Here is a 16,761-nt window from a genome sequence, read left to right as displayed (position 1 = left end):
TGGGTTAATGAACTTGTATACTGTTGCTGTCATGCAAAATTCCAAAATGGCAACTTTACAAGGTTACAAGGTTCTTAAAAGCGAGTGATGATATGTAAGCTGTAAATATGTGAAACAGAGATAGATATGATGTCCTTAATCAGACATTTGGTAAAAGTAAATAAGTATGTTTTCAGGCAGTGATTCTATAAACACTGGCCAACACTGTTTTTGGGTTTCTGTGATGGCTCTTACCTGGCTCCCTTCTTTTTGCCAGAACACAGCAGGTGGGGGATTCCCTTTAGTGCCGCACAGGAAGGTGACAGTGCGTCCCTGCGCTGAGATCTGGTCCCGGGGACGCACCACGATCTGAGGAGGAACTGAGGAGAGAAGAAAATCAAACAAACATTTAAAAGGTTTTTCAAGAGTTGAGTTAAATCTAAACATTTATGAGTTATAAGTGTAGAGTTTAGAATGATCCATTCTGCTAATCTGCAAGTGTGTGTTCTCTGGCCACGCAGTAAAGCTGTCTTGGGTGACACTGAGCATGCATGCCAGGCCTTAGGGCCACCAGTACAGTGCAGCATGATGGAGTCTGTTTGGAGTGTTCACACACACATACACACATTTCAACCCTATCTGCATAGTTTTGTTTAGACTCTGACACCAAACCCTTAAACTGACTTCGAGACCACCACAGCCACCCACCAAAGCCATATATAACAGGTTGTTATTCATTGTTGAATGCATATATGTTTTTTCTCACACATTTGAGTACTGTTTGGACACTTGTTGGGGGCACTTACTTAAACAAAAGCCATTCCATTGTTTGATGTGTGCTGATTTAGAGGTATTTTGCTGAAGCTTATTTTGACCCAAAGGCCAGAAATGGTTTTGGAGAGTGTAATTATGACAGGTTTCTTCTCTTCTGCTCTCACGCAGGCTCTTTAGAACACATGGCAGCACAGTGGACGCACTTTCTGAAGAGCACTTCTCCACTGGCACTGTGTGGGCTGCAAGCTCTAGTGTGTGAGAGTATAACAAACCTTCCACTGCTGAGAGCCTGTGGGATGCAGGCCTGTGGGACTGAACACAACCGGTCCAGATTGCGTTCAGCACTGGGGATCCTCTCTCCAAGAGCAGATTTTTGTCTGCTAATGGGGACTTGGACTCAGAAAACATGATAAAACTCCCCGTAGGTCTGGGCACAGACCAGTGAAGTTAATCACTAGAAATGGCTGTGCTTCCTGTCTTTTTATAAGACTGCATACCAACTTATTTGGTTTCTCACTGTTTTCTCCCATCTCCTGATAGCATCCAGCATAGGTTGTAGGCTTGTGATGGTGACATTTAAACAAACCATGTTTATAAGGAAGAACCTTAATATTGGTAAAGAAATTACAACGGATTGTTTTTGGCCCATATTAGAAACATGGTTCTTTAGGGAACCAAAAGTGGTTATTCTATGGCATTACTCAAAGGCCACATGTAGCACCTTTATATTAAAGAGTGTAGTTTATTCTATAGCTTTAACAAATGATTTACATCTATAATATTTGGCTCATGATCTTATCCAGAGTGACTTACACTGGTACACAGGTAAAAAGTAGTGTTAAGAATCTTGCTCAAGGACTCTTATTGGTGTAGCATGGTGTACTGGCCCAGCCAGGGAACTGAACTCTATTTTGCCACATGGAAGGCGGTGTTGTTATCCACTGCACTACGGCACCTGCTTAAAGCATACATTAGTGTCCTGTCTATTGCAATGTATCACTCTATCATATGTAAAAACCTACCTGATATATATATTATATCTATTAATTTTATTACATAGCATTACAATAGCAATATAATACATTATGTTGTTATTAGGCAATAATTGCATGTAGACGTGTTGGCACCCATGGCTAAATGACATGCCTGGTCCACATTCTAAAGCGCAAATACTGTAACTTCTGCATACAACTGTACTAGAAATAACGTACTTTGAAATAGACTAATGAAATCTCAACTTCAAAATCAGTCAGTGCTTAGACAGGGTGGATGTTCCAGGTAGGGAAGGCTATAAACGTCTTAACCTGTTTGGGTATAGAGGTATAAGATGTGGACAATATACGGATTATGAGACAAATATGATTTATGTTTATACACTTTAAAGGTTAGACTTGATAACCATCAACAACTTAATGGCAATAGTATATCCAAGACTTAAGCCTAATAGACAGCAATTTGTAGTGGTTCCAGGTCTTTGAAGAGACCTTATTAACTTTCTTTGTCTCTCACTGTTTCTCTCCACTTCCTCCCTTCCTCTCTCTGTGGTTGCTTCTTGGCCCTTGCCCTCTGAGCGAGCGTGATCAATGGCTCTCTGTGATGGCTGTTAATCTGTAGCTCTTATCTTGCCTGCAGGCCTCGGTACCCAGCTCTACTGATCCATACCTCATGTGGGCACGGACCCCCACGCTAGCCCGGTTCCTTCGGCTAGACTGAGGGATTTATGGAGTTTTCGCATAGGGAGAGGAAAACAACCTCCAGGCTTCAGACACATCCCTCAGCAGGGACCGAGGGAAGGAATATTGATCAAACCCAAAGCTATTGCCCTTTAGCACAGGCCCGTGGATGGGTGATGCTGCCACCTTTAACCTTCAATGGCTAATTGATTTCTCCTCGTCGCTCTACTGCTTTTTTTTTTCTTACTCCCTCTCTCCTTCACTCACAGCTAGAGTGAGCCGCTCGCACTGACACCTCACATTAATACCGGAGCAAGGTGTCTCCTGTAGCTCACCTCGACTTTCAAGGCAATCCATCAGGTCACTGAGCCCTGGGGCATCAAGACCTAGACTGTAATGCATCTAATGAACTGCATAGATCGCTCTCTCTCTCTTTCTCTCCTCTCTTTCTTCTCATGTTTGTCAGTCTCTCTCTCTCTCTCTCTCTCTCTCTCTCTCTCTTTCGCTCTCTCAGCCAGCAGCTGCCTCATTGCTGCCTCCATGGGCGAACAGTAAATACACAAATAACAAAGGCTGCTGCAGGCACAGCTTGCAGGCGTGAAGCTCACTGGATTGGAACGAAGCCCAACCGAGAGGCGGGACGTAAGGGTTCAGGGGGTGCTGTCCGGAGGTTAAGCAGAGACCCTAACCCTGACCCTCAGGTCAAATCCGAGACACGTCCCTTGTCTCCGCAATTTGCTCCAGAAGAGTTCCAAGCATGTGAGGAGTATGTAACGATTTCCATTTCCATAGCTTTCAATATCCATCTCCAGGCTGGTCCATATCGATCCCATCACCTTCTCCCAGATGGGCTGACGCAACGTAGGAAATGTTTATGAAATGCAGCGTAACGCTCTGTATCTTATGCAATACCTGAGAGTAAAAACAAAAAACCCTGATCCCGGAATCACAGTACCAGTGACATTAGGGCTTTGCTGTGACCCATATCTGTGTGAACTACGTGCAAACTTGCATCTCACCGCCAGGAGAAATTCATGTCAATTATGTAGCAGGAAATGTTATTTATTTTAATCTAAGAGCAGCCTCCAGCACCAGGGCCCTCATTCTCAAAATGGGCCTAACAGCCAGAATTGAAAGCCACAGAGAAAAGTGCCTGTGGCTATGATAAATAATTAGCAGTTAATGGAGATGGTGGTGGGCTTTAGAAGTAGAGGGGAGCAGCCTGCATGTACAGTAACATGGGATGACAAGAAGAAAACTTCAAGGAAGGATTTAAAATATATATAATGCGGCTTTTGACCACCAAGCATGGTCCTATGTGAGCAGATATATCCGGGATTGTTGAATGTTGGATGGAGCTGTCATGCAGAAGTTCAATTTACAGTATTGCTACAATACTATATTGTTGCTGTCAGAACCAATTCTTATCTCAATTATTGCAGTTTTCTCACTTTTTGAGAGCTGCCCTTTGCACTGTATAAAGATTTCATGAGAAACGCACCAACAGAAATGGTCAAAAACTTTCTAAAATAGAGCGTTTTAAAATAATCATACATGGAAAGTTAGAAATGATTGTTCTTTTTATGTAAAGTTACTGTTTTGAAGATATTGTAATACATGAATGGATACAGTATTTATACAGAATATAGACTGTTTTGGTGTTTCCGAATCTAACTGAGCACAGGGCAGGCATATAAAAAACAAATTGGAGAGTAATATAAAGGCAAATAACTGGGTAGGAACAGCAAAAAGCAGGTGACGTGTTGAGTTTAGTCATATTAAAACATTTTATGTTTTTATCTTTATTTATTATTATTATTATTATTATTATTAGAATTCACAGTATTAACTTGTTTATTATTTTACTTTTCTTAGCATTTACCTACTGAGCTCATTAAACGTCAGTTAAATGTCTAGTGTTTTAAATTGTGGGATACTGAACTGCACTGTGACACTTTAATGTATTTTCCCACTAAATTAAAAAACTACATAAACCTATAACTTCTATTAGAGTACGCACAAGTTAATATTATAACCCAGAAATGCTTAAATGTCTTGGTCTGAGGGAGATGTGAGATGTCTGTGCTGGGCCAATGGCCAAAAATACAAACAATAATTTTTAGATTTATTTTATTTTATTTAGAATTATTTATTAATTAACTTATTAGATTATTCTACAATAAAATAATTTACACTTAAATACTTAAGTTCACTTTTTAAAGGATATTAAGAATAATAACTTATAGTTCATATTGTTCAAACTACTTTCTCATTGGGTGAGGGTGATGTCACACTTCATATCCTTCCTTTTAAACTAATAATTGTATACAAAACTTTACAATGACATTTTGAAGATTAAAACAGATGGCATTAGAGCATTTTTCTACTGCCTGGCTGGTCTGAGACAGGTCAGCAGTGTCAGAACCTCCACCTACACACACACACAACAACTTATGCTGACACATGAAGCTCAATGCTTTCATTCTCAGCCTCAGACACACTGGAGTCTCCAAATAGCCCTCTGCTTGCTCCCTTTTCTTTTCAAAACAGTCTGGAACACACATGCTGTGTCTCTACTTTCACACACACACACACACACACACACACACACACACACACACACACAAACTCCCCCTCATATAGGGGGCAGTTAATGGCCGTAACCCCTTTACCACACGTCCAAAAACAAAAAAAGGCTGATCACACAACTATCACACAACACACTGACATCTACTATCTTAGACTTAGAGACAAACACACACACACACAGGCACCAAAATGATCCGATCACAAGCAGCAAGTAACACACCGCTGCCAGCCTGCTGAGCCGGAGACCCCGGGGGAACTAGCCTGACAGGCACTTGTCACACTCAAACAGCCATGCAGACAGACATGGTGAAGAGTCATGCTTCACTAACTGAGGCTGCAATTAAAATCCCTACATGCAATTAACACACACTCCAGAGTGTAACCAACATTGAACGCTCTACAGCAAAGCAATACATATGTTTACCCCTCCCACCCCACCATATTCCTCATTACTGCTGTCGTAACTACTCAATAAGCTCAACTACTCTTCAAAAACAACTAGCAGTGATTAGTTGGTAATTTACATTCTGGCAATGCAGTTCTTTACAGTACAAAATGGTGCCTGATTTACTGTATATCGTCACTGTCAGAGCAAAACCTCCTACACTATATGGAAAAAGTACTGGAACATTTGCTCATTCACTGTTTCTTCCAAAATCAAGAGTTTTTAAAGAAAAACATTTATCCTGCTTTTGTTGGAGTAATTGTCTCTACCGTCCAAGGAAGGCTTTCTTTTATATTTGGGAGCATTGGATTGCATTCAGTGGTATGAGAGTGGTAATGAGTTCAGGATGCTGGATGGTCACTACCAAACCTCACCCCCAATTCCCCAACTCAACCCAAAAGTGTTGGATAGAGCACCAACCATCATTCCAGAGAACACAGTTCCACTGCTCCACAGCTCAATGCTGGGGGGCTTTATACCCCTCTAGCCCACGCCTGGCATTAGACATGGTGCCAATGGATTCATGTTTATCTACTACAGGGAGTCCTATTTTATTTCCTATATTCAATTTCTATTTTCTATTTTCTCTACATGGACAATCAGTGCAACTTTAAGTAGCTAAATTAATTCAATAGAAGGGGTGTCCACAAACATTTGGACATACAGTGTCTCAGAAATGATGAAATCTATTTAAAGATATTTAATTTTTGTCTAACTATTGTTCCAGTCATCATGTGTGTTGTGATTCTTCAATTCTGGGAACATTTGTGTTTTGACCATTGGAACAAAGACTGACAGGGAAGCATGATGTCTGGAAAAGTGAGTAGTTCAATTATATATTCCTCCTGATAATGGGGTAGATTTATTCAGCATCATTACCATTTATACCATTATGGCAATAATTGTGAAAGAAAATGTTCACAATATTATTATTATTATTATTATTATTATTATCTGTATTTCACTAAAGTGCAACATCTACTAGCTGGCGAATAGTGCTAGGAAATGGCCTAGGGTCTTTTGTCCATGAAAAAACTGTCATTACCAAAACATGTAATTACAATTTCTGAATACTATAGAAGCTCAGTCCTAGCTCAGTCAGGCCTTTACTTTAAAGCAGGTAAAAACACTGTCTTGACAAAATAAAAAGCAATCATTTTTTTGCTAATTTTATTTTTCAAAAGTTATAGATATTTTCTAACATGAATTTGTTCGAATAGCAATTTTTTATTATTTTTTTATTATCTTGTTTTAATAATTTATTGTAAAGGCTTTCTAGTTTATCTTTCTCCAACGCTATATCTTGCAATCTAAAATAGGGTCCATTTTTATTGCTTACCTATTTTTTTTTTTTATCTGTCAAACTGTCAAAATAATCTGTAGATTAGATTTCTCCTATGCAAGTCAGAGACAGCCTTATTCATAACGTACACACTCCCTAACATCTAGGAGACAAAATATATAAATACTGCTGCATTATATTAGCTCAGCTTCTAGTGCTCTTTCCTAATTTTGGCGTGGCTAGACTGCAGTGTCAAGCGTTTGAAATGAACCCTTATTGCAGACTCACTGGGTCCGTAATGAGCTGTTGGCTGAGGGAGCAGGGGGGTTGAATGCAGCCGAGTGCAGCAGGCTTTAGCCGAGTATAAACCGCTGTTACACGGGCTTATTTCATCTCTATTGTCCCCCAGCTTACACATGCTAATGAAGAGGCCAGTTAAGGAAATGAGCAGGCCGGATTATTTCCATGACCTGCCACTGAGCGTATGATGAAACAGATCCTTCATCTTTAGAGCCGGGCAGGCCCCCTCTGACCCCCTTCCTCCCTCTCTCTGTCTTTCTCTGTATCTCTCCCTCTCTCTTTCGCTCCCTCTCTGAGTTGGGTTCAAAATGCTCCCTTCTGCTGCTCGACTAAACCGCAAATGCAGATGTAACAACAGAGAGGCTAAAAAAATCAAAGACAATAAGAGCCATATTGGGTTATGCAAAAACTACTATCCTACTGCGATTGTTTACTTTCTCAGCACCCAACATGTCTGTTTTTTGTGCTGTTCTTTTCTTTCTTTTTCTTTTTGTGAATCAGAAAACACACAGCTTTCCACTCTGTTTAGGCTTTGACTAAAATAACAAGTGTTTTTCAGCAATTTTTAGCATGTTTGTAATGTTGGGTTATTATTCAGTTGTTATCCATCTGCACTATGAAATATTCATTAACAACCATAATCCTACAATGTAAAATATGTAAATATAAGAGTGAGGAAGTAAAGTCTGGACAAACTAAAAGGCTTGTAGAGGTTACAGTGGTTCAATAGTTGAGGACTTGAGGGGCATACTCTAAACAACATCTTGCAATTTGAGGTATGCTATTTATGAATACTCTTTGGGGGAAAAGTATTGTTAGTCTGGTCACTCAGCAGAGCCTCAGGGCCAGACCTCAGTGGCTTTCACTGCTGGCTATAACAATGTTCTAGGCTAGAAGACAGAAGCCTTGCTTGCACAGCTTGATATATATATATATATATATATATATATATATATATATATATATATATATATATATATATATATATATTAGGTACTATATAATAACATTTAAATAATAGTAATAACGTGTTGATTGTTCATACATTTCAGGGATTTCTATTTTTAATGGACAGAAGCACTGAATTATGCTGGTTTCTAGGCAAAACTTGGAAAGAAACACTGTATAATGAGAAAGCAGCCTCCTTTCATTTCTGGAATTCCGTTTAGTTTTTCTGTCTTAATAATAAATTAATCATAATAAAATTAATTATAATTTTATATTTTGAAATGATACACAGGTTATACTACCCTGCAGTGCTAATTCCGATACATAAAGTCCCAATTTTAGGAAGCATTTACATTTTATAAAGCTTTATGCATTGGTATCTGCATCAGAAAATATGTACATTAGATATCGGCATCTGCCCATATCAATTCCCATATCAGTGCATCCCCAATGTAATCTAAAGTGAGCATCTAAATAGCTTTTACAATGGGCCATCACAATCAACTGTTTCCAAATTGAAAACAAATGCAGTATGAGCAAGCCTTTAATTGTGCAGAACTTGCTAAGACTTCTAGAAGTTTCACCATTTCATTGGATGTCCTTACACCCTGAAGAGAGCACGCCTCTGCAATCATCTCCTTACCTTTTCTTTTCATCTCTCTATCGATCCCCTACTGTGCCCTCTCTCTCCCCATCTCCCTCTCTCCTCACTACCACCCTGAGCTCCTCTCAGGGTCCCTCAGGAATGCTGAGGGTCAGCCTGCTCGGTAGCAGATACAGGCCCATTGTAAATCACTGTGGCGAAGGACAGCCCCCCCACAGACAGTGCTCTCACAGGCCGTTTCTGCCCTGAGCTCGGCAGCTTTAAATGTCAGAGGCTATGGGTGTCAGTGCTATGCAGAGTAGGCACCGATGAGTCTGCTGAAATACTCCACTAATTAACTGAAATATGGGCTGGACCGCTGGAATCGAAAGTCACTGCAGTGTCGAGTAGAGGAAATAAGAGCCTGGGCTTTAAACATATTGCTGCTCTCTGCAAGCTAGATGACTATCATAAGCAGCAAGGCTCCGCCTCCCAAAGGGTCATAACCTTGTCAGATCCAGTCACAATGGCTCCCCATACGCATGCACATACACACACACACACACACACACACACACACACGCATGCAGTATGATGAGATGGAATGGTACTTACGAAATGGGCCCACTAGAATGGAGGACAGAATGGACAGACAGAAAGAGAGAGAAAAAAACAAAGGGTGAATGAAAATGAGATGGATGAGCTGGGGGTTGGATTCAGTGTGCAATAAGGACAACAACAACAACAACAAAAAAAAAAACATCTGAAAATGGCTGGAGTGATCAGTGTAATGCAAGGGCGAGTCTGTGTGGCAAGAAGGTAAAGGGGACTAAGATGAATGACTGTGTATGACTGAGAAGTGACCCTGACTTTGCATTCTCCATAGAATAAATAAAAAGAAGGCTGGACCTAAAGAGACAAGGGCTTTAGATGTCTAGCTCAAGATTTCTATAACGCTCCCCTGAGTAAGCTTACTTTACAGAAGTACCCATTGAAAAGTTAATTGAGGGAACCAAATAAGGATATCATAAGGCATCACTGCAAAGAGCCTTTTCAAACTGTATAAATTCAACCGAATGGCCTGTGGTTCCTTAGACCTATAAATGATGAATTCCGCAGCTAATTGGGATACTCTGACCCAACATGTCCCAACAAACACTTACCAGTTTATACAATGTTGGAGTGAATTAGTCTTAAACATAATGTTCTCCACCAACTCTGGATAACCTGACTTGTAAGTTCTGTTTCTGAATGTTCTATAAGTCAACAAGTACAAGTCAACAACTAACATTAGCTATGTGAAATTCTGATGGGTCCCTGAGTTCTGGGCGGATAGTGCTTTTACCTGCCATCTGCCATGTCTGTCCTTACATATATATATATAATATAATGATAATAACACAATGGGCATCTATGTCAGCATGTGATAGCTGGTTGGTAACATAAGTGTTTTGAGTCAATGGGATTTACGTTCGTTTATTGAAATTTTTGGTTGTGGTAACTGTATATCAAAGCAGTTGCTCAAAAAAAGTGTCCACAACAAAATATATTATAGGTATTAATATTATATTTCAAGGCTTTTCAGGAGACATTTTGACATGATGTAAATAACAACTGGCAATACCAATTACATAAAAAATATAAAGCAAAAAAAACATAAGGAGACACAAGGTTTTTGCGTGACAGCAAGAATGTGGTATCATTTGCTACAGATGTGGTATACAGAGGCTAGAGCACTCCATTAAGCGAGAAATCAAAATCTAAGAGTGCTACCGGTGCTAAATCGAGCTTTTGTGTGCTTATGGAAAACATAGATCAGAGCCCAAGTGTGGGTCATTAATATTACAACCACGCTTGGCATGCTAATTCATCTTTCCAACAGTTGCCAGATAAAATCAGCTACAGGCATGACAATGCTGTAAGCTACCATTAGGTGTGCAGTTTTTCTTAATGCAATAACATGCCCAAATCCACAGTCACGTTTCATAGAGCGAGATGCGCCTCCACTGGAACAGAATCACTTTAATTGTGTCTGGCAGCCCTAAATAAATGACTGTTGCTTTAGCAGTTTGCTCTTTTTTAATGAGTGCAGTGGAAGGGAAGTTGGAGCATGTGAGACTCAGCTAACTGAGTTTGGAGGGGAATGAGGAGAAGTTTGCTATGAGTTGAAGAAGAAGGGCATGTCACTCTGCTTTGATGTGATGCATGTCAGTATGCATTAGCATGTTTGTGTGTTTGGAAGTGCCGTGCTTATGTATGTGTGTGTGATGCTGTAACTCACCATGGACCTGCAGTGTTCCAGAGGCCTCTGCCTTGCCAACGCTGTTCTCAGACACACAGGTGTATGTTCCTTCATCCTCTTCTTTCACTTGCGACAACCGTAGACTGTTATCACTCCGTATTTCTGACCTGGAGGAACAAACACACACACACACACACACACACACAGACAAATACACACTCACATAATAAATACAAATGACAATATATCCTTATGGCATTTTGTCTTCTTTTGTTTGCAGTTAGAAATAACACTGTATTTGTATAGCAATGTCTTGCCGATTGCTCTGTCTTAATATTTAATAACCATTTGTCAAATATGAGACTCTGGATGTTGAGTTCCTGATGTAGGTTCATATATTATGGAATCATCTTCAGCTTAATTTTTTCTATTAGTTACTTGAAACCTACAAAGCTGTAAAAGTAGTAATAGTGTGAGTAGGTTTTATTTACATAAATTGGGTATTTTACCTGCCCCGGGGAAGTTCTCCCTCTTCTTTCCTCCAGCGGATAGTGGGGGCAGGGTCTCCCTGAACTTCACATTGAAAATCCACTGTATCATCAGCTAGAACCACCTGATTGACTGGTCTCCGGACAAACATAGGCCGCTCTGCATGAAAGAGAAAGAGAGAATAATGACATCTATATATATAAATCTCTTAAATATCTATGTAGTAACCAATTCCCACCCTTTATGTAGTCTGCACTCTTAAAAATAAAGCCTCTTGAACCTTTGTGTTTAACAGTGTGCGCCAACTTGTTCTATTATAAGATAATAAGAAAGAAAAAGACAGATGCAAACTCACCAAACACCACTAGCTCGGCCGGGTCGCTGTCCTTTTCTCCCACCATGTTGGTTCCCACACACACATACATTCCTGCGTCGCTCTTTCTCGTGTTCGAAATCATCAGCTTCCCGCCGCGGATCTGCACAGCAAACAGCACATCACACACATCAGCCAGGGCCTGTCACCAGAGCCTGGACAAAGTGTCCCGCAGAGGGACAGCTGATCAAAGTCCAGTTGTCTTCTTTCTCGCCCTTTTGAATGCGATTATACTCTCAAAGCGGAGTCAACTCTAGATCTGTGCTCTGAAATATTCACAGGAGATAAACCGAGCCAATGTTTCCTACTGTCTGCCGTGATGTCAGCCACCACACTGTCACGGATTCAGATACTTTACTAACTCCAACATAATCCATAATCCATAATCCAGTTCAGCAGCACTTTAAACTGAGGCTCTACACAAACACTGTAGCAATCCAGTTTACATCATTTAGGTGTAACTAAATGATCTTGTCCTATCATAAGTTATCCATGGTTATGGTTATCCTTTAGTTGAAGTCTATGGGCGAATGGGTGTCTATGTCAGAATCTGAGAGCTGACTGGCAATTTAAGTGTTTTGAGTCAATGGGATTTAATTTTTTTTCTTGAAATGTGTTGAAATGATTGGTTGTGGTAACTGTATATTGTTGCTGCCGCACAATTATAATGTGTCTCTAAAATGGCAACTTTACAGGAGGAGTATAAATATATAAAAGATGTATAAAAAATGTATTCTAAGAATTTTATTCTTTTTGCAGCAATTCTATTGGTCCATTCAATCTGAACTTTTTACACGTAACAAGTAACAACTGCCAAATTTGAACTGCATAAAACATGTCAAACACCAAACAGAGGCACAAGGTTTTTTTTACATGACAGCAACAATACCCAACCATATTCTACAGATGCAGTGATTAGGTTGAAAATGCATGTGTTCCAATAACGAATGGGATTTTTTCTATGTTTCAGTAGAACATGCTCAACTTCAGCAGCAGTTATGAATGACAGAATTAGTAGGCAGAGCATGGAGATTTCAACACTGTTTATTACAAACAACTTTAGCAGTCTAGTCTGCCACACAAAAGCTGATTTTCTCAATTTCGCTGTTGTGGTAGTTCCTGTTCTTTACCTTTGTCTTGTTGATTGCTTTTTCTGATGTGTTAATTTTTGCAGTGCTGGGTAGTCATGAATAAACATTTTCTGCTTTCCAAACAGATGCCTTTTTACAAACCCACAGCAAATAAACCTGTAACTGGAGCAGATAAGTGCACACTATGGGCGCATCATGTGGCAGATGCAATATTCACAGTTAAAGTATTGGTACTGGCCACAACCAGGTCTCAATTATTAACGACTCCAGATCCGTGCATTCCTAGTGCCTAGTACAGTATTTTAGACAACATCTCCTCCGTACCCTTGGCCCTTTGTTCAGGCAAGACTTGTGTACTGTAGTGAATTCAGAGCCAGCTTAGCATGGCAGTGTATTTTATCCCACAGAGCAAAGACTGGCATGCTTGTTTATGCAATGCTTGACACCGCGAGAGTGTTCCCAATGATGTATTTGGAATACACTGTCAAAGTCCATTTAGATAAGTGTTTCGTACAAGTGCTACAGGAAATCTGCGTGGGTCTCCACGAGAGAGAAAGAGGTAGAAACAGAGAAATGGCGAAAGAGGGAGAGAGAGAAAGAGAGAGCAAGCAGCAAGGTACTCACATTCGATACAGCCATGGGATGAGTGGATGAAAGGATTGTGGAGGAGGGAGAGAGAGAGAGAAAGAGAGAGAGAGGGAAAATACAAGAGCAACAGCAAGAGTGGGGTGCCATTAAAGGAAGGCAGAGCGAAGAGATTGAGAGACAGAGAGCAGACTCACGGTGATCCTCTCGTCCTTGTCGTTCACTTTCACATTGTTCCTCTTCCAGGAGATTGTGGGCTCGGGATGGCCACGTGGGGGGATACACTCCATCACAGCGGGCTCTCCTGCAGCCACTACCACATCACTGGGGGTCTGCCGAAAATCATCTCGCAAAACTTTATGGAGAGAGAGACAGAGAGAGAGAAAGAGAGAGAGAGAGAAAGAGAGAGGGGGTGAATGGTTGCAGGTATATTCTTGTGTAGAATTCAATATAATCCATTGTAGCTGTCATGCAAAAATCTTGTATTTCAATTTTTAATGAAATTAGTAATTGTAATTAGTTAGCTATACCTATATATATATATATATATATATATATATATATATATATATATATATATATATATATATATATAGCTGCCTGTTATCTCTTAAACAAATTGCATGTTTATTTCATGTGAATTTTTGTAAACTTAGTGTTTCTTCCAAACTTTTGGCCTTCAGTGCACATATTGGTGGGTCTAATTACAAAGCAAGTCTTTTTCTTTGGTTGGAGCATCTTTTTCCCACTATCTCTCCCTTTGGTCTCAATTTACTCCCTGTCCCACGCCTGCCTTATAAATAAATGAACTAGTTCCCTTCTGGCACAAAGGCCATGAATAATTGAATGAAGCAGGCACTTGTGAAAAAATACCACTCCAAACAAATAGGAAATATTTACTTTATTTCCACGGACACAGACATAAACAGTCAGAATGCTTACATAAACAGAAATGTACAGCGCACACAGATCATTCTGCCCCCCCCCCCATACACACACACACACACACACAACTACCCTCCCCATCCATGGGGTAAACACAAGACTCAGGGACCATCACGAAAACACACATAACATAACGGAAGCAAAAACTCCAGACCAAAGAAAAACCCCTTCAATCGACCTCGGCGCATCTTCAGGGCTGATGCCAATCGTCTGGACTCGCAATCAGCATTTCCATTCTGCTGCCATTTATCAGTTACTTTTGCAGCCGCACTTCCACTCACCTTCATCTGAGCAGGTCTATCTCTGGCTCTCCCCTGCCCGCTGCTCAATCGCTATTTTGGCCGGCACGTTTCCAATCAGCGTGTGCCCCTAAGCTAGCGCCGCTCAGGGATTGCGTGAGGATAGACTTTATGAAGAGAAGGGCTTTTTCGATATTGCACTGGACCAGGTCCAATAAAACACCAAACCACTGCCCTCTCTCCAAACGCCAATATCCAGCACTCTACCACTGAATACTGTATACGTGCCAAAATAGGCCCGGGATGAAGTTTAAGACCCAGAGAGGTCTTGGCTATCAGGTAGGGATCCCTTGATATAGGAATTGTGGTCCGATGCCAATATCTGATCACTTTCGTGTACATACCTGTCAATACCAATGCTGATACATAAACATACAGTATATAAGTCATAGAAATTGGGACTACATCCAATTGGTTTAGCATTACAGAGTAAAAATAAGGAAGCTGTAAGCTGCTGCCAAGCAAAGCCCAGCTCAAGCTGGTTGGCGTCTGACTACGGCGAGTGCAAATGGCACACTTGGGCTAGAAGACCTGCTTGTTTCTGTCAAATCAGCGAAAGGCATTTTCCTCTGTCTTTTCTTTGGGAGGGTTGGGCTTAAGCTTTGGATGTTTAAATTCACAGTCATATCAGAATATTATGACCATCTGTGGTTTGGAATGAACTCGGCCCATTATATTAGCTCTACTCAACATACAGGAGAACTCTGTAGCTCTATAATTACAGACTATGGTTTGTTAGCCTCCTTTCAGTGCTCTTCAATGGTCAGGACCCCACAGGACCACCACAGAGCAGGTATTATTTGAGTGGTGGGTCATTCTCAGCACTGTAGTGACAGCAGTGCAGCTGGTGGCCATAATATTCTAATATGACTGTGTATGTCCTAAATGGAAAAAGAAAATGAACACTCCTCCTAATGCATACATTCTTTTATTGTTGTGTTCTGCATTCTGCACTTTCGGTTGAATTTTGACATCTAAAAAAAAAATTAGACCATGCTTGTCACCACCACTGATAACAGTGACTTCCATTGTCCATTCCATTGGGTGCTTCTTGTCTTTGTCTTCAACGTTTATTTTTATACAGGGTTGGGGCTGAACTGAGGCTGCTCAGCATGCGCTATACTGCAACGTTAATAACAATAACGCAACGTCGGCCTTCGCAAAACAGACATTACAGAAGGATGCAGTATGCAAATGAGCTGTCTAGCCAGTCACATCATTAGTGTGAAGGCCATTTAATACTGTGCATCCAAGGACATCTTTCAGCTATGTCCTTTTTTGACTGTAAATCACATTTTCTCTTTGCATTGTAATCATGAGGTCTAGCAACAGAACTACGCTATGATACTGTATTCTGGTCATATATTGAGCAGCCCTGATTTTCCCTCTTATATCAGTTACACTCCCTGAACTGTAATTCAAAGTCCTGGAAGAGAACCACAGCCGAATTGATTGGAGAACGCTACAGAGTAGAAGTCCTGCTCACGGCTCATGAGCAGCAGTCTGAGTCAGCACCCTGAAGGGCTCACACATGGCTGGTTGCAGTTGGTCGTAAATGTTTAAAGAGACCGCAGTGGGATCAGTGGGGTTGAGCTCATCTCCCAAGGTACAGCTGTTCTATATGAGGTAGGCTAACAGACCCTTACAGACTAACCCAGGTCAGCGATGCTTCTCTCTGACTCTGCTGACTCGGACAGGGCTTGCCTTAAAAAGTGGATGGCTAGCTTACACGTTCTCTCTCTCTCTTTCCCTCTTGCTCGCTTTCACACCTCCTCAAAAAAAAAAACACACAGTTGAATGAATGAGACAGAAAATCTTCCATTCCTCAACATCAATTCAGCCGTTTAACTCCTAGAAGACTTGAAGTTCTGCTCATTAAACATTATGTTCCAGAATGCAAAATGCCATTTTCATCAGGTTTAGTTTTCCAGTGAAATGTAAGATGTTAGGAGTGAGCTTTACACACACATAAGCACACAGACACACACACATAATTATCTGTTATTATTGCAGAAATAGAAATGCATTTTGGATTGTGTTAATGAGGTTTTTATTACAATTTATGGGGAATACCATAATGTGTTTTGGAATGAAGCTCTTTATCTGTAATTTCTGTGCTGGTCGATGATGCACTGCAGGAATGAGCAGTGTTTGAATTGATTTT

General features: G+C 40.5%; 1 protein-coding gene across 3 annotated transcripts in view; it reads right to left on the bottom strand.

Annotated features, from left to right (window-relative positions):
* robo3 (roundabout, axon guidance receptor, homolog 3 (Drosophila)) overlaps nt 1–16,761 on the bottom strand; it is a 165,390-nt gene that overhangs the window by 26,587 nt on the left and 122,042 nt on the right. For all 3 annotated transcript variants that reach the window (XM_072658816.1, XM_072658817.1, XM_072658818.1), the window contains exons 3-7: nt 13,551–13,708; nt 11,660–11,780; nt 11,325–11,463; nt 10,855–10,982; nt 235–359 (exon numbers count right to left, since the gene is read on the bottom strand). In XM_072658816.1, coding sequence (XP_072514917.1) covers nt 235–359; nt 10,855–10,982; nt 11,325–11,463; nt 11,660–11,780; nt 13,551–13,708 — 671 coding nt within the window. The remainder of the gene's footprint in view (nt 1–234; nt 360–10,854; nt 10,983–11,324; nt 11,464–11,659; nt 11,781–13,550; nt 13,709–16,761) is intronic.

Source organism: Salminus brasiliensis, chromosome 16 (assembly GCF_030463535.1).
Source record: "Salminus brasiliensis chromosome 16, fSalBra1.hap2, whole genome shotgun sequence".
Classification (NCBI taxonomy): Eukaryota; Metazoa; Chordata; class Actinopteri; order Characiformes; family Bryconidae; genus Salminus; species Salminus brasiliensis.
Note: the sequence above shows the minus strand (reverse complement) of the source record. Positions and strands in the feature narration are given on the sequence as shown.